The 19,851-nt window shown below is 46.2% G+C and overlaps 1 protein-coding gene across 2 annotated transcripts in view; it reads left to right on the plus strand.

Moving 5' to 3' along the window:
* Window positions 1-19,851, plus strand: part of STRA6 (signaling receptor and transporter of retinol STRA6) — a 51,365-nt gene that overhangs the window by 15,602 nt on the left and 15,912 nt on the right. For both annotated transcript variants that reach the window (XM_088657909.1, XM_060278998.2), the window contains 5 exons: window positions 3,115-3,193; window positions 3,921-4,006; window positions 5,674-5,813; window positions 9,431-9,597; window positions 10,157-10,285. In XM_088657909.1, coding sequence (XP_088514035.1) covers window positions 3,115-3,193; window positions 3,921-4,006; window positions 5,674-5,813; window positions 9,431-9,597; window positions 10,157-10,285 — 601 coding nt within the window. The remainder of the gene's footprint in view (window positions 1-3,114; window positions 3,194-3,920; window positions 4,007-5,673; window positions 5,814-9,430; window positions 9,598-10,156; window positions 10,286-19,851) is intronic.

A 19,851-nucleotide genomic window follows, 5' to 3' on the forward strand; every position in this document is an offset into this window, starting at 1 on the left:
AGTGTTGGTGTTTACCTTTAAAGCCCTAAACAGCCTCGGTCCAGTATACCTGAAGGAGCATCTCCACCCCCATCGTTCTGCCCAGACACTGAGGTCCAGCGCCGAGGGTCTTCTGGCGGTTCCCTCGCTACAAGAAGCCAAGTTACAGGGAACCAGGCAGAGGGCCTTCTCGGTGGTGGCACCCACCCTGTGGAATGCCCTCCCACCAGAGGTCAAGGAGAACAACAATTACCAGACCTTTAGAGGGCATCTCAAGGCAGCCCTGTTTAGGGAAGCTTTTAATGTTTGATTTCTGTATTTTAATGTTTTGTTGGAAGCCGCCCAGAGTAGCTGGAGGAACCCGGCCAGATGGGCGGGGTATAAATAATAAATTATTATTATTATTATTATTATTATTATTATTATTATTATTATTATCCCATGTTTTTCTCCACGGAGCTCAATGTGGCATACATAGTTGTTGTCGTGTGTGTGTCCCCCAACATGTCCTCATTTAACCCCTGCAACAATCCTGCAAGGTAGGTTAGGCTGAGAGGCTAAGATTGCCCCCACGTGAGTTTCCTAGCTGAGTAGGGGATTGAACCCTGGTTTCCCAGGTCCTAGTCCTCAATTATCCCCACCGCAACCCTGTGAGGTAGGTCAGCCTGAGAGCGAGTGACTGGCCCAAGGTCACAGCCAGTGAGCTTCATGGCTGAGTGGGGATCCCAGGTCCTAATCTGACGGACACTCTTGCCATTGCACCACAGAGGGCAGGGCAGTGTAGCTCAGCTGGGTTCCCAGGGCTCTGTGTGGCTGGCAGCTACCAAGGGGTGAGGGCACGGCAGCAGGAAGCTCAGCACAGTGCGGGTGCAGCAGCAGGACTTTGGGCTCAGCTCACCCCCCCACCCTCTTGGAAAGAGGCAGCTAGGTGGAGCTTTGGGAAGCCCAGAAAGAAACACTATCTGGCCTGTGCCACCCCAACAGCCACAACTGTGCATTTCTCCAAAAAGCGACCATTCTAGAGAGGTGAGTTTCTTGCTCTGGACAACCCTGGCAAAACGCAACCTTGTTTTGTGGCCAGTGAGCTCTCTGGTTTCAGACAGGTTGGTTTCCCATTTCTTGGCTTCTTCTTGGGGGCGGGGGGGGGGCGGGGGAGCCTCGGGTCCAGGGGGGCCAAATAAGAACATAGGCAGAGCCTGTGGGATCAGACCAGTGGCCCATCTAGTCCAGCTTCCTGTTCTCACAGCGGCCAGCCAGATCATAGAATCGTAGGATGATAGAATTGGAAGGCACCCCAAGGGTCATCTAGTCCCACCCCCCACCCCAATGCAGGAAACCAGGAAGTAGGACCCAAGCACAAGAGCCCTCTCCCATCCTGTGGCTTCCAGCAACTGGCATTGAGAAGCCCTGGGAGTGTGGAAAGAGCCCTTGAACTCTGATGTTCTGATTGTTTGCAAATAGCTGCTTGGCTCAATCTCCTGATTCCTCCTGATTTCTATGACAAGGGGGTAGGTGCAAGGGTCACCTTCTCCACCCTTTTCAGCCCCCTGCTGCTTAGCAAAGTCCTCTCCATCCCTCCCTCCCTCCCTCCCTCCCTCCCTCCAGTAATGTCCCTTGGGACCCACCTGAACTAATTCCTTATCCGCTATGGTGCATTTTCCAGCTCTTCAAATAAATTTCCACGGTTCTCCATCTCCCTTAGTTGAACCGTGTTATGCATATTTAGCGCCTTTAATCTCTTGCTCACAAAACCAGTTCTTTTAACACCCCCTCGGTTAATTTGGTTGCTCTTTTTTTAAAAAAAAAATCCCTTTAATTTTAATATATATTGCCTCCCATTAACATAAGATATGTAAGCTCTCCCCTCAAACCCCTATTTTCCAAGGAACCAGAAAATGGCTTTGCATGCATGACATAGATTTATCTTCCTGCTTGGTTAATATAGTGGCACGCATATACCAGAGGTTTCCTGGAATAAGTATTTCACCCCCTGAGGGTGGGATCCTTGTACAAAATCCTCCTTTTGGCTGGGCACAACTTATTGGGTTCTATTTTACATGCCTGAAAGTGAGGAGGAATTAAAGAACCTTTTAATGAGGGTGAAAGAGGAGAGCGCAAAATATGGTCTGAAGCTCAACATCAAAAAAACTAAGATCATGGCTACTGGTCCCAACACCTCCTGGCAAATAGAAGGGGAAGAAATGGAGGCAGTGAGAGATTTTACTTTCTTGGGTTCCATGATCACTGCAGATGGTGACAGCAGTCATGAAATTAAAAGACGCCTGCTTCTTGGGAGAAAAGCAATGACAAACCTAGACAACATCTTAAAAAGCAGAGACATCACCTTGCCTACAAAGGTCCGTATAGCTAAAGCTATGGTTTTCCCAGTAGTGATGTATGGAAGTGAGAGCTGGACCATAAAGAAGGCTGATCGCCGAATAATTGATGCTTTTGAATTATGGTGCTGGAGGAGACTCGAGAGTCCCATGGACTGTAAGAAGATCAAACCTATCCATTGTGAAGGAAATCAGCCCTGAGCGCTCCCTGGAAGGACAGATCGTGAAGCTGAGGCTCCAATACTTTGGCCACCTCATGAGAAGAGAAGAATCCTTGGAAAAGACCCTGATGTTGGGAAAGATTGAGGGCACTAGGAGAAGGGGACGACAGAGGACGAGATGGTTGGACAGTGTTCTCGAAGCTACGAACATGAGTTTGACCAAACTGCGGGAGGCAGTGCAAGACAGGAGTGCCTGGCGTGCTATGGTCCATGGGGTCACGAAGAGTCGGACACGACTAAACGACTAAACAACAACAACATTTTACATGCCTCTCCTGTGTTAGCTTTTTGGGGGCCCTAGTCCAACACCCTCTTCTAAGCACAAGAGGCCTCTTCCCTTCTATGGTTTCCAGCAACTAGCATTCAGAAGCCTTGCTGCCTCCAACTGTGGGGGCAGAGCAGAGCCATGCTGGCTAGGAGCCCCGATAGCCTTTAGCTCCATGGATTTGTCTCGTCCTTTTTTAAAGCCATCCAAGTTGGTGGCCATCGCTGCCTCCGGTGGAAGGGAGTTCCATAGTCTAACTGTGCACCACTTGAAGTGAATGTATTTTAAACATTTGCATTTCTCTTTCATGTAGCATGACTCCTGATGTTATCCCAGACTGCCATCCCACCATCCCTTATGACCTCTACCATGCCTGCATGGCTCCAGTATCAGTAAGTATTTTCCAAGTCGTCTCCTGCTGATGGAGCACGCAGACAATTATTCAAGAAGACGAAGTCACACTGGAGACATCACTGTGAGCAGGGAAGAGGAGAGGTGTTGCTAGCTTGCCTGCAAAGTTTAATTTCATTTGCAAGTGACATTTGTGAAACTAAACTGAAATGTTATGTCAGCTAATTTCTATAGCATTGGTGTATCATGTTTCTCGTTTATGTAAAAGGTCTTCCATTGTTTTTATTTCATTGAGCTGAAGCATAATGGTGGATACTTATTGATCTATTCTAAAATATTTCTAAATTGCTGGATATTTTTTTAAAAAAATGTTAGGGGTATATGGCAGTATGAAACATAACAAGATGCTAAAATAATCTAATGAAGCAGAGCTTTAAAAGTACCATAACCAACTACCAAAGCCTATGCAACGGTTTGTCTCTGCAAAGCGAGTAACTGAAGATGCTTCATGTACAATGGAGAGAAGGGCTTTCCAGAGTGTAGGAGAAACAGCGGGAAATGTCTGTTTTCAAGTCAGCACTCTAATATATTTCGTAGTCAAGTAAAAGTAAAAAGAAATCAACATCTCAGAGCAGTCTCAGCAGGGCCCTGCTATAAACCCTTGGCTCCTAGAGCCGCCACATTTTATATTTATCAAGATGGGATGGAGCTATGCAAACAACATTCTTTGTTGCTCTCATTGAATCCACACCACATCGTCTCTTGCAGCTGGCCGTCTTGCTGGTTCTCTCTCTGCTGGTGAAACGGAAGAAACTCTATAAAAATTGTTGGGATGGAGCCCCTGGACTACTAAGGTACCCTCCACGGCTCAGATGCAGCCTAGGGATGGAGGACATTGTCTTTTGCTGTCTCCGAGCTAAGATTGACACTTGTCATTCATCAGGTTGTGAATTCTTAAGGTGGCAAATCGGGCGGCATGTGATTGTGGTAGGACCATCAAAGCCAGAGGCAGGTCCTAGAGGTCCCTCCCGTTGCCTACATAGTTCTTTGCTAGTCCCCATGACTAGTAGAAGGTGAACGAATTATGCAAAAATAAGCAGATTTCTGTGGGTCGGGCTAATGAGCACAATGTAATGTATGCAGGTTGTGGAAGGCTTGCTTATACATTTCTATCCCACCTTTCCTCCAAGGAGCTCAATACAGCACACATGAAACGCCCCCCCTCACCGTTTAATCTGATAACAACAACCCTGCAAGGTAGATCAGCCTCAGGGGCAGCGCCTGGCTGGGTGGGGGATTTGAACCCAGGTCTCTCCCAGGTCCTACCCTGTGTGGTACCATGTTTCTCTGAAAATAAGACACCGTCTTATATTTATTTTTCCTCAAAAAAACCAACAACACGGTGGCTTATTTTCAGATGATGTTATTTTTGTTACGTGTCCAGCCTAGGCTCTTCCTTGGCGGCCTCCAGAACTGCACCTATCACTATGTCTTATTTTCGGGGTATGGCTTATATCGCGCAAATGCTTAGAAATCCTGCTACGGCTTATTTTATGGGTATGTCTTATTTTCGGAGAAACAGGGTAGATCCTGCTGAGAGGCAGGAACTGGGCCCCCAGATCACACCCAGTGAGTTACATGCTGGAGTAGAGATTTGAACCCTGGTCTCTCTCCCAGGTATTAATCCAACATTCTGGCCACTACGCAACTAGTAAAATGAATGTGTATACACCTGGCTAGGGAGGCTGCATTCTCTCGTGGACAGCCTTCCAGGGGCCACATACTGGAGGGAGGCAAACGTGGTTGTAGCTCTACACACAGGCTCTTCTTCCCACCCTCCTTCCAGAGAAGCAAGAGGTATTGCCAGGGGAAGAGCAGACTCCGTGAGGGATGTGGCAACAGGGACCATGGCATGGCCACACTTCCCAGGATTCCAGTGTTGTGCCCTTTGGTGGGAGGGGCGGCCCACAGCTCAGCGGTAGAGCATCTGTCTTGCATGCAGAAGGTCCCTGTCTCAATTGCGGTCATCTCCGGAAAAGAGTCAGGTCGCAAGTGACACATAAGGGCCCTTCTTTGCTCTAGACGCTGGACAGTCACTGCAAGTTAGAGCAGGAAATAATGCAAAAGCTGGGTCAATCGCCTAAGCGGCTATTGGGCAGTTTCCTACGCCACCTGAGTTCAGCCATTCACACCTCCATATAGCAAGTGAATGTGAAAAACTCAGATGTATTTGGCTTCTCCTACCTGGGTGCCTTTTTTTTGATACAACCACGCACAATGTCATTTGTGCAGATTCTTGTCCATGCACAGCATGAATGCAATGAGCATGGACAAGAAGCTGCACAAATGACTTTGTGTGTGGTTGTATCCAAAAAATGCACTTCAGTCTCCACTCTGGGCCTGCTGTGTGTCTGCATGTCTGTAGAGTTTGTGGGGAGGGAAGCCCTTCTGCAGAGATGTTCCGCTGGTGCAAACGGGTCCTTTTTATTTTTTATCATTCTCGTCTTTGTTCCTCCTTAAGCCCTGTGCAGTTCTTGGAAGAGGAAGGTCACAAGGGGCTCTCTGTGGCAGTTTTTGGCATCCTCTTCTCCTCATTATGCATCCTGGTTCTGGATAACGACCCTTTGCCCTTCATCTCTGGCTCCTCGACCCAGAATCGAGGTAATACTGAGGGTTGTTGTTATTATTATTTATATCCTCCTTTTCACTAGACCAGGACTCGAGGCAGCTTACATAAATCAAAACAACCCAGATAAAATAAAGAAAGCTACAAACTTATGCAGGCAAATCGTTTAAAAGGAGTTAAACTCTGATAGAATCAAAGTGATATAAAGCCAAATCTATTTAAAAAAAACAGATAATAAAAATGGCACAGCACTATAAAAAGCCCTTTCATTTATAAAACAATTGATTCCCCAAAGCCTGTCAGAATTTAACCATCTTCACCTGCCAATGGAAGTACCACAAGGAGGGAGCCAGTCTAGCTTCTCCAGGGAGGGACTTCCAAAGTTGTCTGGGTGCAGCCACCAAAAAGGCCCTGCCCCATGTCCCCACCAAGCATGCCTGTGAGGGTGGCAGGACCAAGAGAAGCCACACACACACACACCCCGGCCCAACCTCAGAGCACAGACAGGTTTATATGGGAGAATACAGTCTTTCACAGAGCCTGGGCCTAAGATGTATAGGACTCTATAGCTCTGTATAATCATAACCAGGGTGCTTCCATGGGCACAGGAGAGAGCCCTTCTTCAATGGTCTACACCAGGCATGTCCAAAGTCTGATTCGGAGGCCCAATCCGGCCCACCAGTCAGTGTAATCTGGCCCCTGTGGCAGTTTATTTCCTGGGGTAAAATCCTTTAAAAATCTCAACAAAGGTTAACAACTTTGGTCGGCCCTCATAGCCTTTCACTTCATCAAATCTGGCCCTCTTTGAAAAAAGTTTGGACACCACTGGTCTACACCATCCTTTTTAATGGTATGTATTGGTTGCCACTCTGGAGACATTCAGGGCTCCAAAAGCTGCATCGGGTCTGCAAGATTTATACATTGAGCATGTGGAGAATGTGGAGATCCCTGCCGTATTGGATGCAAGATCCAGCATCTGGCTTCTTGCAGTCGCCAAACAGTTGCCTCCTGAAAGGAAAGGCCCAAAATTGAGAGAACTGCTACTTTTGAAGTATGTTATCTGTTATTTCAGGAAGTGCAAATTAGGCAGAATCACAGTGATCTAAAGGCGATTCTGCCTGATTTGCACGTCCTGAAACAACATATTGTTGTTGTTGTTTAGTCGTTTAGTCGTGTCCGACTCTTCGTGACCCCATGGACCATAGCACGCCAGGCACTCCTAGCCAGCATGGCTCTGCTCTGCCCCCACAGTTGGAGGCAGCAAGGCTTCTGAATGCTAGTTGCTGGAAACCATGGAAGGGAAGAGGCCTCTTGTGCTTAGAAGAGGGTGCTGGACTAGGGCCCCCAAAAAGCTAACACAGGAGAGACATGTAAAATGTTGTTGTTGTTTAGTCGTTTAGTCGTGTCCGACTCTTCGTGACCCCATGGACCATAGCACGCCAGGCACTCCTGTCTTCCACTGTCTCCTGCAGTTTGGTCAAACTCATGTTCGTAGCTTCGAGAACACTGTCCAACCGTCTCGCCCTCTGTCGTCCCCTTCTCCTAGTGCCCTCCATCTTTCCCAACATCAGGGTCTTTTCCAGGGAGTCTTCTCTTCTCATGAGGTGGCCAAAGTATTGGAGCCTCAGCTTCAGGATCTGTCCTTCCAGTGAGTACTCAGGGCCGATTTCCTTCAGAATGGATAGGTTTGATCTTCTTGCAGTCCATGGGACTCTCAAGAGTCCCCTCCAGCACCATAATTCAAAAGCATCAATTCTTCGGCGATCAGCCTTCTTTATGGTCCAGCTCTCACTTCCATACATCACTACTGGGAAAACCATAGCTTTAACTATACGGACCTTTGTCGGCAAGGTGATGTCTCTGCTTTTTAAGATGCTGTCTAGGTTTGTCATTGCTTTTCTCCCAAGAAGCAGGCGTCTTTTAATTTTGTGACTGCTGTCACCATCTGCAGTGATCAAGGAGCCCAAGAAAGTAAAATCTCTCACTGCCCCCATTTCTTCCCCTTCTATTTGCCAGGAGGTGATGGGACCAGAAACAACATATAACATACTTCAAAAGTTGCATTTCCCTCAATTTTGCAATGCAAATGCACATGCTAGGGTAAAGTGTACATAAAACGCGTATATCTATTAAAATAGCATGCAAAAATGTATTATGTATGGGGAAATGGCCCCCAAATTCATTCATTCATTCATTCAGTTTATATACTGCCCTTCATCATAAGATGAAGTTGTGCATATTAAGGAAAATGACAATTGAGAAGGTCAGGCAAAAAAAGGGGCCCTGCCAGGCCCTCACCAGACCAGCAGAACAAGTGTGCCCATTTCCCAGCTGCTGCCTTGACTCTTGAGCCTCCTGTTGCCGGCAGCTGCCTGGCTGCACACTTTGACAAAGCCTTGCAGGGCTTGGGGTGGCACTGGCTAGGACTGATGGCAGGGGTCCTCTGAAATCTCTGAAGGGCACCAGGTTGGGGAAATCTGCCCCAGAGCTGACATATGTCACCCCTTCCGTTTTAATATAATCATGTTTTGTATCAGTTATCACGGAGCACTAGATGACTCTTAAGAGCTGCTCTGCTGTGCAACTGTGTGAATGTGTGCACAGTTTTAACGAACACACGGTGGACACACAATTTGCGTGGTTGGAGTTCCCCAGACATGGTGTAAATGGGTGTTTTTTAAAATATGAACGCACATCACTCATTAATCCTGCAGAGCTCAGCCATGGAGAATTCCTTATCTATTCTACAGGGTGTTTCCTAAACTGATGTGGTAGCTGGAGGGCAGGAGGGTAGACCAGACTGTACATTTCCAGATCTCTCACCAATGATGCATGGCTGGGAGCAATCTGGGAATGTCAGGAATCCTTTCTGGGGCAATGCCCCACAAATGATGGAAGGGTTCAAGGGATAGATGGAAGCTCAGGAGAGGGAAGAAATTCAACTGAGTTCACATTTAAAGGTGAACCTGCCTGATTTACACTTCCTGAAAGAATATGTAACCCGAAACACTGCTTTCTTCTTCTTATTATTATTCTTATTTTTAAAAATAGCACTTCTCTTAATTTTGCGATTCAGAGCAAAAGTGTGTATGTAAGAAGAAAATGTGCATAAATGCATATATTAGTGAACAAATATCCTTGCTATTGGGGGCAGTTGCTTGCAAGGATATGTACAGGAAAAACGACAGAAAATGTGTATTAAGAGAAATAATCCCAAAAATGTTGGCAGGTTTTCATGAGGACTTTAAAAGAGAGAGGGGGGATTTGCAGGCTGATGTGTCAGTGCAGAGAACTAAACTTTAAGAAAGCGGACCTTTAAGAAATTTGCCCGTCCCTATTATGCAATCCTGGAACTGCAGAGTCAATGTCCAGTCCAACCCCCTGCAATGCAGGAACCTCTAAATTAGAAGCCACACTGCCTTGTCAGTTTAAGCACCAGCACCCGTCTTTCTTCCAAAGGAATAGCTTCCAAGGAGCTCTTTTGCATGGGGGAGGCTGATGCACATCTTCAAGGGACGTTTGTGGGAGCCCCATAGCTTGCTCCACCCTGCATGCTCTCGGCATGGCCTGCCTTGCTGAATTGCCTCTGTTTGTTGTCCAGCTGAGGCTCTTAACCTCTGCCCTTCTCTCCCCCTTAATCTCCCTTCTCCAGAGTACTGGAAGATCATGGCTTTGCTCTATTACCCTGCCTTCTACTACCCCTTAATTGCATGTGCTACAGTCAGGCACAGAGCTGGGTACTTCTTGGGCTGCCTGCTATCCTGGTGCCATTGCGTGGTCCATCTCTGGCAGAAGGTGGAATGCCCTCAGTCGCCCAAGGTAAAGACAACCGGGGAGGCTGGAAGGCCCTGAGATATGGTCGGCACAGGCCAGTTCTAAATGGCTGCAAGGAGGAAGCCCGTTCCTGGAGAGATGGCTGCTGCTTTGCAGGAGGGGTAGGCAAGAGCACCTACCCATGTTCTGAGCGATATATGATGCCCATATGGCACCATAGCTGTGTGTGCCTGGCCCACACACACTGGCAAAGAAAGGGCTTGCTGGGAATCAGGATCCAGGAGGTCGGTGAGGCAAGGAGCCTCTTCAAGGGCTTCAGCTCAGGATCTACTGGTAGGGCATGAAAGCAGAGAGCCCACCCACAGGCATTGCCAGAGGCAATGACAGGCAATCAACAAATTCTAGCTTTGTCCCTACCCTCATCTTCCTCCCTGCTGGGTTCTGCAAGGGCCACAATTGATGCAGAGGAGAAGGAAGCCCCTTGAACTGGTTGTGGGAACTTGCTGGAGTTATCCAGGAGGGGGAGAGTTGTCGCTTGTAATGGGATTTATGAGCTGAACACAGGTTTGTCTTTCTTGCAGCCGTTCTCTTTGTCTCTGCTCAGATTTATAGGTACTATTCCCTGCTTTCTTATCTCCCCATCATCCTGTGCCTTGCGGTTTTGAGCCTTTGGTATCCTGCACAGCTTGTCAAGAGCTTCAAAGAGCAGAAGAGGAAGAAAGTGATGGAGGAGGTAAGGCATGGCAACATCACTGGGTCAAACTAGAGGAAGACGCGTCTCCGGGTGCTGGTGTAGACTGAGTGGAGCAGGGGTGGGGAACTTCATCTCCTCCAGATGCTTAACTATAAGAGTAGTTGTATACCAATGTATAACACACATATGGTTTACACAACAATGAAAACACAAAAGCCATACACAGTCAAAAACATTCAAAAGGCTAGAAACAGACCACTATTAACCAATGTGGAAAGATGCTTTCTTAAGTTTCCAGTAGGCGTTTCAAAGTTGGCACAGAAAGCATCTGCTGAATCTCCAGTGGCAGAGAGTTCCACAGGGCTAGGCCAATGACACTAAAGGCTCAGTTGCTTGTTGTTGTCAAGTGAGCTTCACCAACTCGGGGAACAACCAACAACATTCCTGCAGGTGATCTCAGTGGCATAGAAGGGTTCACAGGCAAACCCTGGACCTAAGTTGTTTGGGGCTTTATAAATTAACGCCCCTGTCTCAGTAGTAGATGGGCAGCTAGGGCAGCTGTCAGCAATGTGGTCAAAACATTTTGCACCAGCTGGAGCATCTGAATCAGGCCCAAGTGGCTGTTCCACATAGAGTGCATTGTGGTAGTTCAGCCTCAAGGTTTACGCGTGAACTACAGTTCTGGGACTCCAACCCCCATTGGCCTCTGCTGGTATGTCCAAGGCTCAGGGGTGATGGGAGTTGTGGTCCAACAAATCCCTGGAGGGCCACAGGCTCAGCCTCTTGATCCCTGGAGCAGAAAGGACCTTAGCACAAGAAAACGGACATGCTGCAATGCAAAAGGCTTACTTTAGCCAGGACTTCTTTATTCTTGGGACGTGGCGAGTGTGCATGGCATTGTCATGAGACCAGCGGTGGACACAGTCCATCTTTCCTAACCATTGGCCATGCTGGCTTGGGCTGAAGGGAGTGGAGAATCAGAAGGGCAGAATAATTCTCAGGTAAGGAAGGGTTGAGAACATCAGCAGGCACCCTCGGTTTCCACTTTTAAATTTCTGATGGAAGCAGGCAATTAAGAATACGTTTCCCGCAACTGTTAGTTGATTACTGATTTTAACTTTTTCATACGGTTTTTATTGTATGGGTTTTACATGCTCTTGTGGTAAGCTGCTCTGATTGTTCTTATGAATAGTGGCATATAAATATACCAACTTGTGTAGGGCAAAAATACAACAGGACTTGTCCTTGTTCAATTGGGGTTGGGCGGGGAGAAATACAGGCAGGGATTCTGAGATGATGTGGCACTAAGGCAGTGATGGCGAACCTATGACATGCATGTCAGACGTGACACACAGAGCCCATTCACACTGTTGTTGTTTCCCCCATTTGTTCTCCCGCTCCTCCTTAAGCTGTGTTGTCTCCGCTGTTAAAACCTGTATCCTTCGTTGTTGTTGTTGTTGTTGTTGTTGTTGTTGTTGTTGTTGTTGTTGTTGTTGTTGTTGCTGGTAGCCAGAGATTGGTTTTTTAACCCTTTCCGTGCTGTTTTTCTGGTGCTTTGGCAGACGATGATTGGGTGTAACAGCGTTCATTTTTTAACCCATTCTGTGCTGGGTTTTTTGGCGCTTTGGCAAACTATGTCGGTGCTGCGTGTTAGTTCCAGCGAAGGTATTATTCGTCATTTATTTCTGTTCTCTTGCCCCACCCCCCAAAAAAGCTCAACAACTCTGGGCACTTTGTGATAAATAAGGGTTTTTGGGTTTGGTTTGGTTAAATAATTAGTTTTTGGTTTATATATTACAATTATACATTTTTGTTATTTAAACCATAAATATCGTGAAATTGTGGGGGTTTTCTCAAAGTGACACACCACCCGAGTTATGCTCGGTTTTTTGGTGAATTTTGACACACCAAGCTCAAAAGGTTGTCCATCATTGCACTAAGGTCTTACAGCAGAGCACGTGGACCTGTCTAATGTTTCCGACTCCCAACTGTTTCCATTACGAAACAGGTGCAAATTATGCAAAGCATGGTCAATATGTGATGCATATTTTTGGAGTGAGCGCAAATTGTAGATAAGGCGACATGCATGCCTGTGTGCCTTTAAAAATAGCAAGTGTTTCATTTTCACACACCTCTCTGCTCCATGAAGATCTAGCGGTGCAGAGTTTCTTTTGGTGGGGAGGAATGAGCTGTGCTCTTGTAATTACTTGATAGGCAATAGATTAAGCTGACACAACAAAACGGAGGAATTGTCTGCCCTGGGAACAAACAGCTTTCTAAGTTCCTAGCTCAGGAGTGGGGAAAACCTTGTGGCCATCCAGATGATGTTGACCAAGCCTCAGGGACTATGAGAATGCTGTTGTCCTGCAACAGTGTAAAGCTAATGCATTTCTCAGCTGCATCAACAGAAGACTCATGTTCAGGTCAAGGGAAGTTCTTGTTTTTACTATGTATTTTGTGTTTTTATCTTGTAGTTTTATGCTGTGAAGTGCTCTGAGATCTACAGATGAAGGGCAATATACAAATCTTATTTAATAATAATAATAATAATACAGTAAAGGTAAAGGTAAAGGGACCCCTGACCATTAGGTCCAGTCGTGACCGACTCTGGGGTTGCGCGCTCATCTCGCATTATTGGCCGAGGGAGCCGGCGTATAGCTTCCAGGTCATGTGGCCAGCATGACAAAGCCGCTTCTGGCAAACCAGAGCAGCACATGGAAACACCGTTTACCTTCCCGCTGTAGTGGTTCCTATTTATCTACTTGCATTTTGACATGCTTTCGAACTGCTAGGTTGGCAGGAACTGGGACCGAACAACGGGAGCTCACCCCGTCACAGGGATTCGAACCGCCAACCTTCTGATCAGCAAGCCCTAGGCTCAGGGGTTTAAACACAGCGCCACCTGGGTCCCCCAATAATACAGTAGTCCCATTCTATTCTGCCTTGGTCAGACCACAGCTGGAGTCCTGTGTCCAGTTCTGACCACCACAGTGTAAGAAGGATATATATTTTTCTGTTTTATTGAATTTTTATATTACAACAGAAAAAAGAAATAAAGAAATGAAACAAAACATAATTCCAAAGCTTAATAATAAATATACAAATAATAATAAATATATAAATAGTAATACAACAAAATACAAGAAAAAGAAAAAGCTACCAAACAAAACAAGATAGATAATTCCCTCTCACCCTTCACCCTACACCCCCACCCCTCACCCCTGTGTGACTTCCAGCCTATTCTCTATTTCAACATTGATTTCCCAGAAGAATTTTTTGTATACCTGTCTGGATGTTTTGTATCTTGATTGTTTATATTACTTGAACCCTTCACCTGTCTGCTAAGAGGTTGGCGTTTTCCACAATTTTTTTCTTATAATCATTAAATTTTCCCCAATCTTTATCGACTTTATGTTCAGGTATCCCTTTAGCTTCTCCTATTTCCCTTGCCATATTCTGATATCTTGTTAACTTGATTTGCCAATCCTCTATCTTTGACATTTGTACACTCTTCCAACTTTTTGCTATGAGAAGTCTAGCGGATGTGGTTGCATACATAAGTAAACACTTGTGTTTACAAAATAAAAAAATTCCTTCACTAGCACCTTAAAGACCAACTAAGTTTTTATTTTGGTATGAGCTTTTGTGTGCATGCACACTTGTGTTTACAGTGTAAGAAGGATATTGACATGCTGGAATGTGTGCAGAGGAGGGCAACCAAGATGGCCAAGCCTTATGAGGAACAATAGAGGGAGTTGGGGATGTTCGGCCTGGAAAAGAGGAGACTCAGAGGAGACAGGAGAGTCATCTTCAAATAACTAAAAGGCTGTCACATGGAGGGTGGAGCAAGCTGGTTTTCTGCTGCTCTGGAGGGCAACACCCAAACCAATGGATTCAAATTGGAAGGAAGGGGGATTCAAACCAATGGATTCAAATTGGAAGGAAGGGGGATTCCAACTAAAGCTTAGGAAGAACTTCCTGGCAATAAGAGCTGTTTGACAATGGAACATATTCACTTAGTCCTCAGAAGGCGGTGGAGTCTCCTTCCTTGCAGGTTTTTAAGCAGAGGTTGGATGACCATCTGTCAGGGATGCTTGCTCTGTGATTCCTCAATGAGCCTTGGGGTCCCTTCTGATTCTACAATCCTGTGATTCCCTTCCCAAGGCCAGCTCTGAATTAGAGGTGCCCTCAGCTGTGTGGGTGGGTAAGACAATTTGGCTCTTTGGGGGGGGGTCAATAATCTGCTATTTTTTTGCTGAAATCTAAACCACTTAGCTCAAGAAGATTTGAGTTTCTGAATGTTTCCTATTCAGAGCCTTACAGTGGGAGGAGGAGAGCGAGTGTTTGGCAACAGAATCATAATCCAAACGACTGGCACAGAGGTCTTTATTTTAAGAAAGAAAGCTCTATTTAAAAATAAATAAATAAATCGACAGAAGCCCAAATCTGCGCTTGGATTTTAGGGTTTAGCCCAATCCACAACTCTGGGATAAGGAGTCGGCTGTCTTTTGTGGCGAACAGAATGTTCCTTCTTATTCCACTTCAGATGTTTGTGCAGATCTCCAGCTGGGATCCTGCAACAACCCTGTGTAGTGACAGGCCCACTCTGGCACCTTCCTCTCCTCGCGATAATTAGCACCTCCGCAAGTGCGATCGCAAAGGCTGGCGAGGCATATGGGAATTATGCAAGGCATTTTAAATAGGTTGTAGAAGTCGGGTGCTTCTTAAAAAAATATAAGAAGGATGCAGCATCTCTTTGCTGGGTCTTTTCCAGGGTGGCACAAGGAAGAACATACCCTGACTCTCAGTGGCAAAGAGAGAGGTCACCAACACAGCTTCCCTCAAAGTAGATCTAATATAAATGCAATAAATAACTATATCATGTGTGGCTTTGCTACATATCACAGCCTGCATGTTGGTGGGTAGCATTTCACAATATGGTTTTGCTTCCTTCAGGAAGATGCTGGAACAATCAGCTATGAGCCTCTTCCTGAATCACTGCCTTGCCAACCTATCATGGTGCCAGTTTGCAGCTCACAGTCCTTGCCCACTGACTGTAGCGTCAGATAGTGACTTGAATGTGTGAATGAGACATCGCAGATTAATTCAGCACAGATGGTAGCCTTTCTGGAGGGGCTCAGAATTCAGAGAGCATGGTTTGCACGCGTAAGATCCCGGGTTCAATCCCCAGCATCTCCATGCAGGGCCAGGAAAGAATCCTTTCTGGAATGCTAGAGAGTCATGGCTACTTAGTGGAGAGTCTCGTTGGAGAAACAGTGTGGTGTAGTGGTTAGAGTGTCAGACTAGGACCTGGAAGAGGCCAGGGTTCCAATCACCCACTCGGTGCCAGTCCCGGCCTCTCAGCCTAACTTGCCTTGCACAGTTGTTATGGGGATTGAGAGAGCCTTGTATGCTACATTGAGCTCATTGGGCAGCAGAGTAGGTTATAAATGCAATAAATAATTATAATTATACTAATTCGAAACAGGCAAATGGTTTTTTTCAGTTGTGGCTCCCAAGGAGGTTCACCTGTCACCATCATTGCATATCTTTAGGTGCCAGACAAAAACATTCCCTTTTCATCAGTCCTTCAGCTTTTAAGTGTCTATCACCTTGTTTGCATGGGGGGTGTATTTTAGTGTAGGGGTTTTTTTATTTAAAAAAATTGAATTACCTTTAATAATAATAAATTATTTATACCCCGCCCATCTGGCTAGGTTTCCCCAGCCACTCTGGGCAGCTTCCAACAAAATATTAAAATACAATAGTCTGTCAAACATTAAAAGCTTCCCTAAACAGGGCTGCCTTCAGATGTCTTCTCAATGTCTGGTAGTTGTTTTTCTCTCTGACATCTGGTGGGAGGGCCTTCCACAGGGCGGGTGCTACTACCAAGAAGGCCCTCAGCCTGGTTCCCTGTAACCTGTCTTCTCACAGTGAGGGTACCACCAGAAGGCCCTCGGCACTGGACCTCAGTGTCCAGGCAAAACGATGGGGGTGGAGACCCCCAGCCTTGCCTCCATGCTGGTTTTAATGATTCCCCGAAAAATGGGGTGAGGAAGAGCTCTGACTGAGCACACCTGAAAGAGAGCCAGGATGGAAATGGACTGTCTTGAAAATATGCAGCTCCACTTCCGGTCTGGTCGCCATTGGGATCGGCGGGGGATTCTCGATCTCCGAGATCCCCGAGTGTTACAGAGAGGGGGGAATGCCACCTGAGCGAGGTGGCGCCCCGGAGAACCCCTGGACTGGGCTGTCCAGGGACGTGGTACCCGGCAGAGCTCCTCAAAGTCGCGGTCGCTGCAAGTAACCCCCCCTTTTTAGGGGGTGAAGTCCGCAGGCGGCGCACGACGGAGCCTTGGGAAGATATGCTCACTCTGTGGCGCAAAGCTCCGAGCCGACACCAATTGAGCACCAGATGCCTCCAAAATCAAGATTGGATCTACAAGTAAGACTCTATTTTTTTATTCGGGAAAATTTGGACTTGGGGGTGGAATTTAAAGAAGACGGAGGTCGTTCCCCCCCTTCACTGAGGCTTTCTAGACGCAATTACCGAGCCTGCAGCTACTAAGCGGAAACGGGACTTGGAATCATCCTAAAAATAGCAAGTAGGAGTTCTCCCCTGTGGTCAGCAGAGCCAAGGGGAGACGATTTCATTTCATAAGACTGGTTTTTCTGCAAAATTGGTTTTGTTTTCTTTGAGTGGCAACCCCTTCGGAAACCGGGTGGCGGGAATCTGGAGCCCTGGCTATTGAATTTAAGATATGTCTCCGACACTTCTGCCCGAACGCCATATTGAAATTTGAGAGGACAAAGGAAATCCCCAGACTAAACAACATCACAAGATGGGAGAGAATGGACTACAAAGAGTCTGGGGAAAAATCTACGAAATTTTTGAAGGAGTAAAAGAATATAAAAGGATTACAAAGTCATGCCTTGAGACACAGCAACAACTTCTCTCCATTGACAATAAGGAAAAACAAGAGGACAATTTAGAGGATGACAAAAACACTGATACAAAGGTGACAGGACAAGAGGAGAAGAAGTTTTGGATCGAAGCGCAAGCGGTGAGAGAGGTTGCGCAGGACCTAGATTGCTACCAAGGAGCTCCAATGTGCAAAGAAATCCAGGAGCTGTCTCTCCTAGTGAGAGGAGGAGAGCTGGCTCCAGGGAAAAACAACCAAGTGATGGCCCGGAGTCAAACCTCCTCAGTGAGAGAGGGGAGGGTAGGTCCGGGCGATGGACATGAACAATGGGGGCGACAGAAGGGTTGCTGGGAAGAAGAGATGGGGTTGGAGTGGGCGAGAGACGGAATAGGCTGAGCGTCAGAGGACATTATAACTAAGAGACGGATAACACGGTTTTGATTTGGACTGTTTAAAGATGCTGGTCAGGTCGTCCGGAGAAGGGTACCCGGGTGAAGGAGGGTGATCTTTTGTATTGAGTTAAAATAATAAATGTTTTTTTTTCTGTTAGAATTTATTAGAAATAGAGATTTGAGGAGATTTTTAGGCGAAACAGGAAGCTAAAGGGGATTATTATAGAATTAAAGTGTGGGGAATATAATTGATGGGATTTATTGTAATTTGATATCATAAGAATTTATTTAAGATAATTGAATTAATGCAAAGAATTAGAAAAATTGCCAAAATGGGATATAATATGACCTGGGAAGGACGGAACGGGGAAGTCAAAGTCTATTACAATGGTTTATGCTAGATGTTTAATTTTTATAAAAATTCTTTTTTCTTTTTTCCTGATATTTTTTGCTTTTTGTATGTTTTTTTTTCTCTTTTTCTTCTCTCTTTTTCTCTTTTGTGCTAAAGATATAAAGTGGATGTGAAGATATATTGATTTGATTTGTAATGTTGGAAAATTCAATAAATATTATTGTAAAAAAAAAAGAAAATACGCAGCTCCTACTATATTCTTCCTAATCGAAGCACATTTGCCACGTTGCAGTTGAAGGGCAAGCCTACCTAAAACATTTCCTCTACAGCACTAGAGACATCTGGCCAGACAGCCCATGAATCTTCCTGTACAATTGGTGGTCTTCTCCTTTAATTCCAAGAGCCTTTTTACTTGAACCACGTTCCCTGGAGGCCATATTTTCTGGTCCTTCTGGTGCTCAAGGGAATAATTGGAGAATCCTGCGTGGTGTCTGCCCCCCCCCTTCTTTTTAATTTATTCTTCATCTCGTCCTCCTTGCCCTGATTTCCCAGGTGGTGTCTGCCATCAAATATCTCTTGGAATGAATTGCTTGCATTTTTCTCTCTGGCCCCAAACGGCCAGCAGCATCTCAAGATGGGGCTTGTCACGTTAGTCCAGGGGTCAGCAAACTTTTCCAGCAGGGGGCCGGTCCACTGTCCCTCAGACCTTGTGGGGGGCCGGACTATATTTTGGAAAAAAATATATGAATGAATTCCTATGCCCCACAAATAACTCAGAGATGCATTTTAAATAAAAGGACACATTCTACTCATGTAAAAACATGCTGATTCCCAGACCGTCTGCAGGCCGGATTTAGAAGGCAATTGGGCCGCATCCAGCCCCCAGGCCTTAGTTTGGGGACCCCTGGGTTAGTCCATGCCTCAAGCTCAGACTGGCTCCTGGGTTGCGGTAGCCCTTGGCAAAGTGTTTCCCTGATGGAGCAAATGGCCACTTTGATTTTCCACAATTCCCACAATGCAGCTCTGGCCCTGGGGCATTGAGGGGACTTATAGGGTTGCTTGCTCCTACAGCCACTGGGTGAGCCCAGGGCAGGCATCAGGGCAGAGAAAGCTGGATGCCCCCACAGCTGTCGAAGGGTGCCAGTTTCCTATACCAAGCCTGCTATAAATTTAAGCAACACTTGAACCGATGATAGCCAAGTACCTAACTAGAATGTGCAGCAGGGGTGATTATTGGAGCTGTGAGTTAATTCATTTTCCAACTAATTAACTATTGATTTTGCAAATTGCAAAACTGCACATGTTTGTCATGTTCATAATTAATGGGCTTTTACAGGTGTGCACCTAATATTCTTTTAATGTGCAAAGCGGCCTCTTGCATTTTTGCAACAGCCCCTTTAGCTATGTGAAAATTGAATCGAACCGATGGATTAATTTAGTTACAGGTAGGTAGCCGTGGTGGTCTGCTGTAGTCGAAACAAAATAAAAAAATTCCTTCTAGCAGCACCTTAAGGTAAAGGTAAAGGGATCCCTGACCATTAGGTCCAGTTGTGACTGACTCTGGGGTTGCGCGCTCATCTCGCATTATTGGCCGAGGGAGCCGGCGTATAGCTTCCAGGTCATGTGGCCAGCATGACAAAGCCGCTTCTGGCAAACCAGAGCAGCGCATGGAAACGCCGTTTACCTTCCCGTCGGAGTGGTCCCTATTTATCTACTTGAATTTTGATGTGCTTTCGAACTGCTAAGTTGGCAGAGGCTGGGACCAAGCAACGGGAGCTCACCCCATCACAGGGATTCGAACCGCTGACCTTCTGATCAGCAAGCCCTAGGCTCAGTGGTTTAGCCCACAGTGCCACCTGGGTCCCTTAGCAGCACCTTAGAGACCAACTAAGTGTATCTTCAGATACACTGGATTGATTGAGACCTTTGTACCTTTTC

The sequence above is a fragment of the Zootoca vivipara genome, chromosome Z1 (genome assembly GCF_965207765.1).
Source record: "Zootoca vivipara chromosome Z1, rZooViv2.hap1.1, whole genome shotgun sequence".
Taxonomy (NCBI): Eukaryota; Metazoa; Chordata; class Lepidosauria; order Squamata; family Lacertidae; genus Zootoca; species Zootoca vivipara.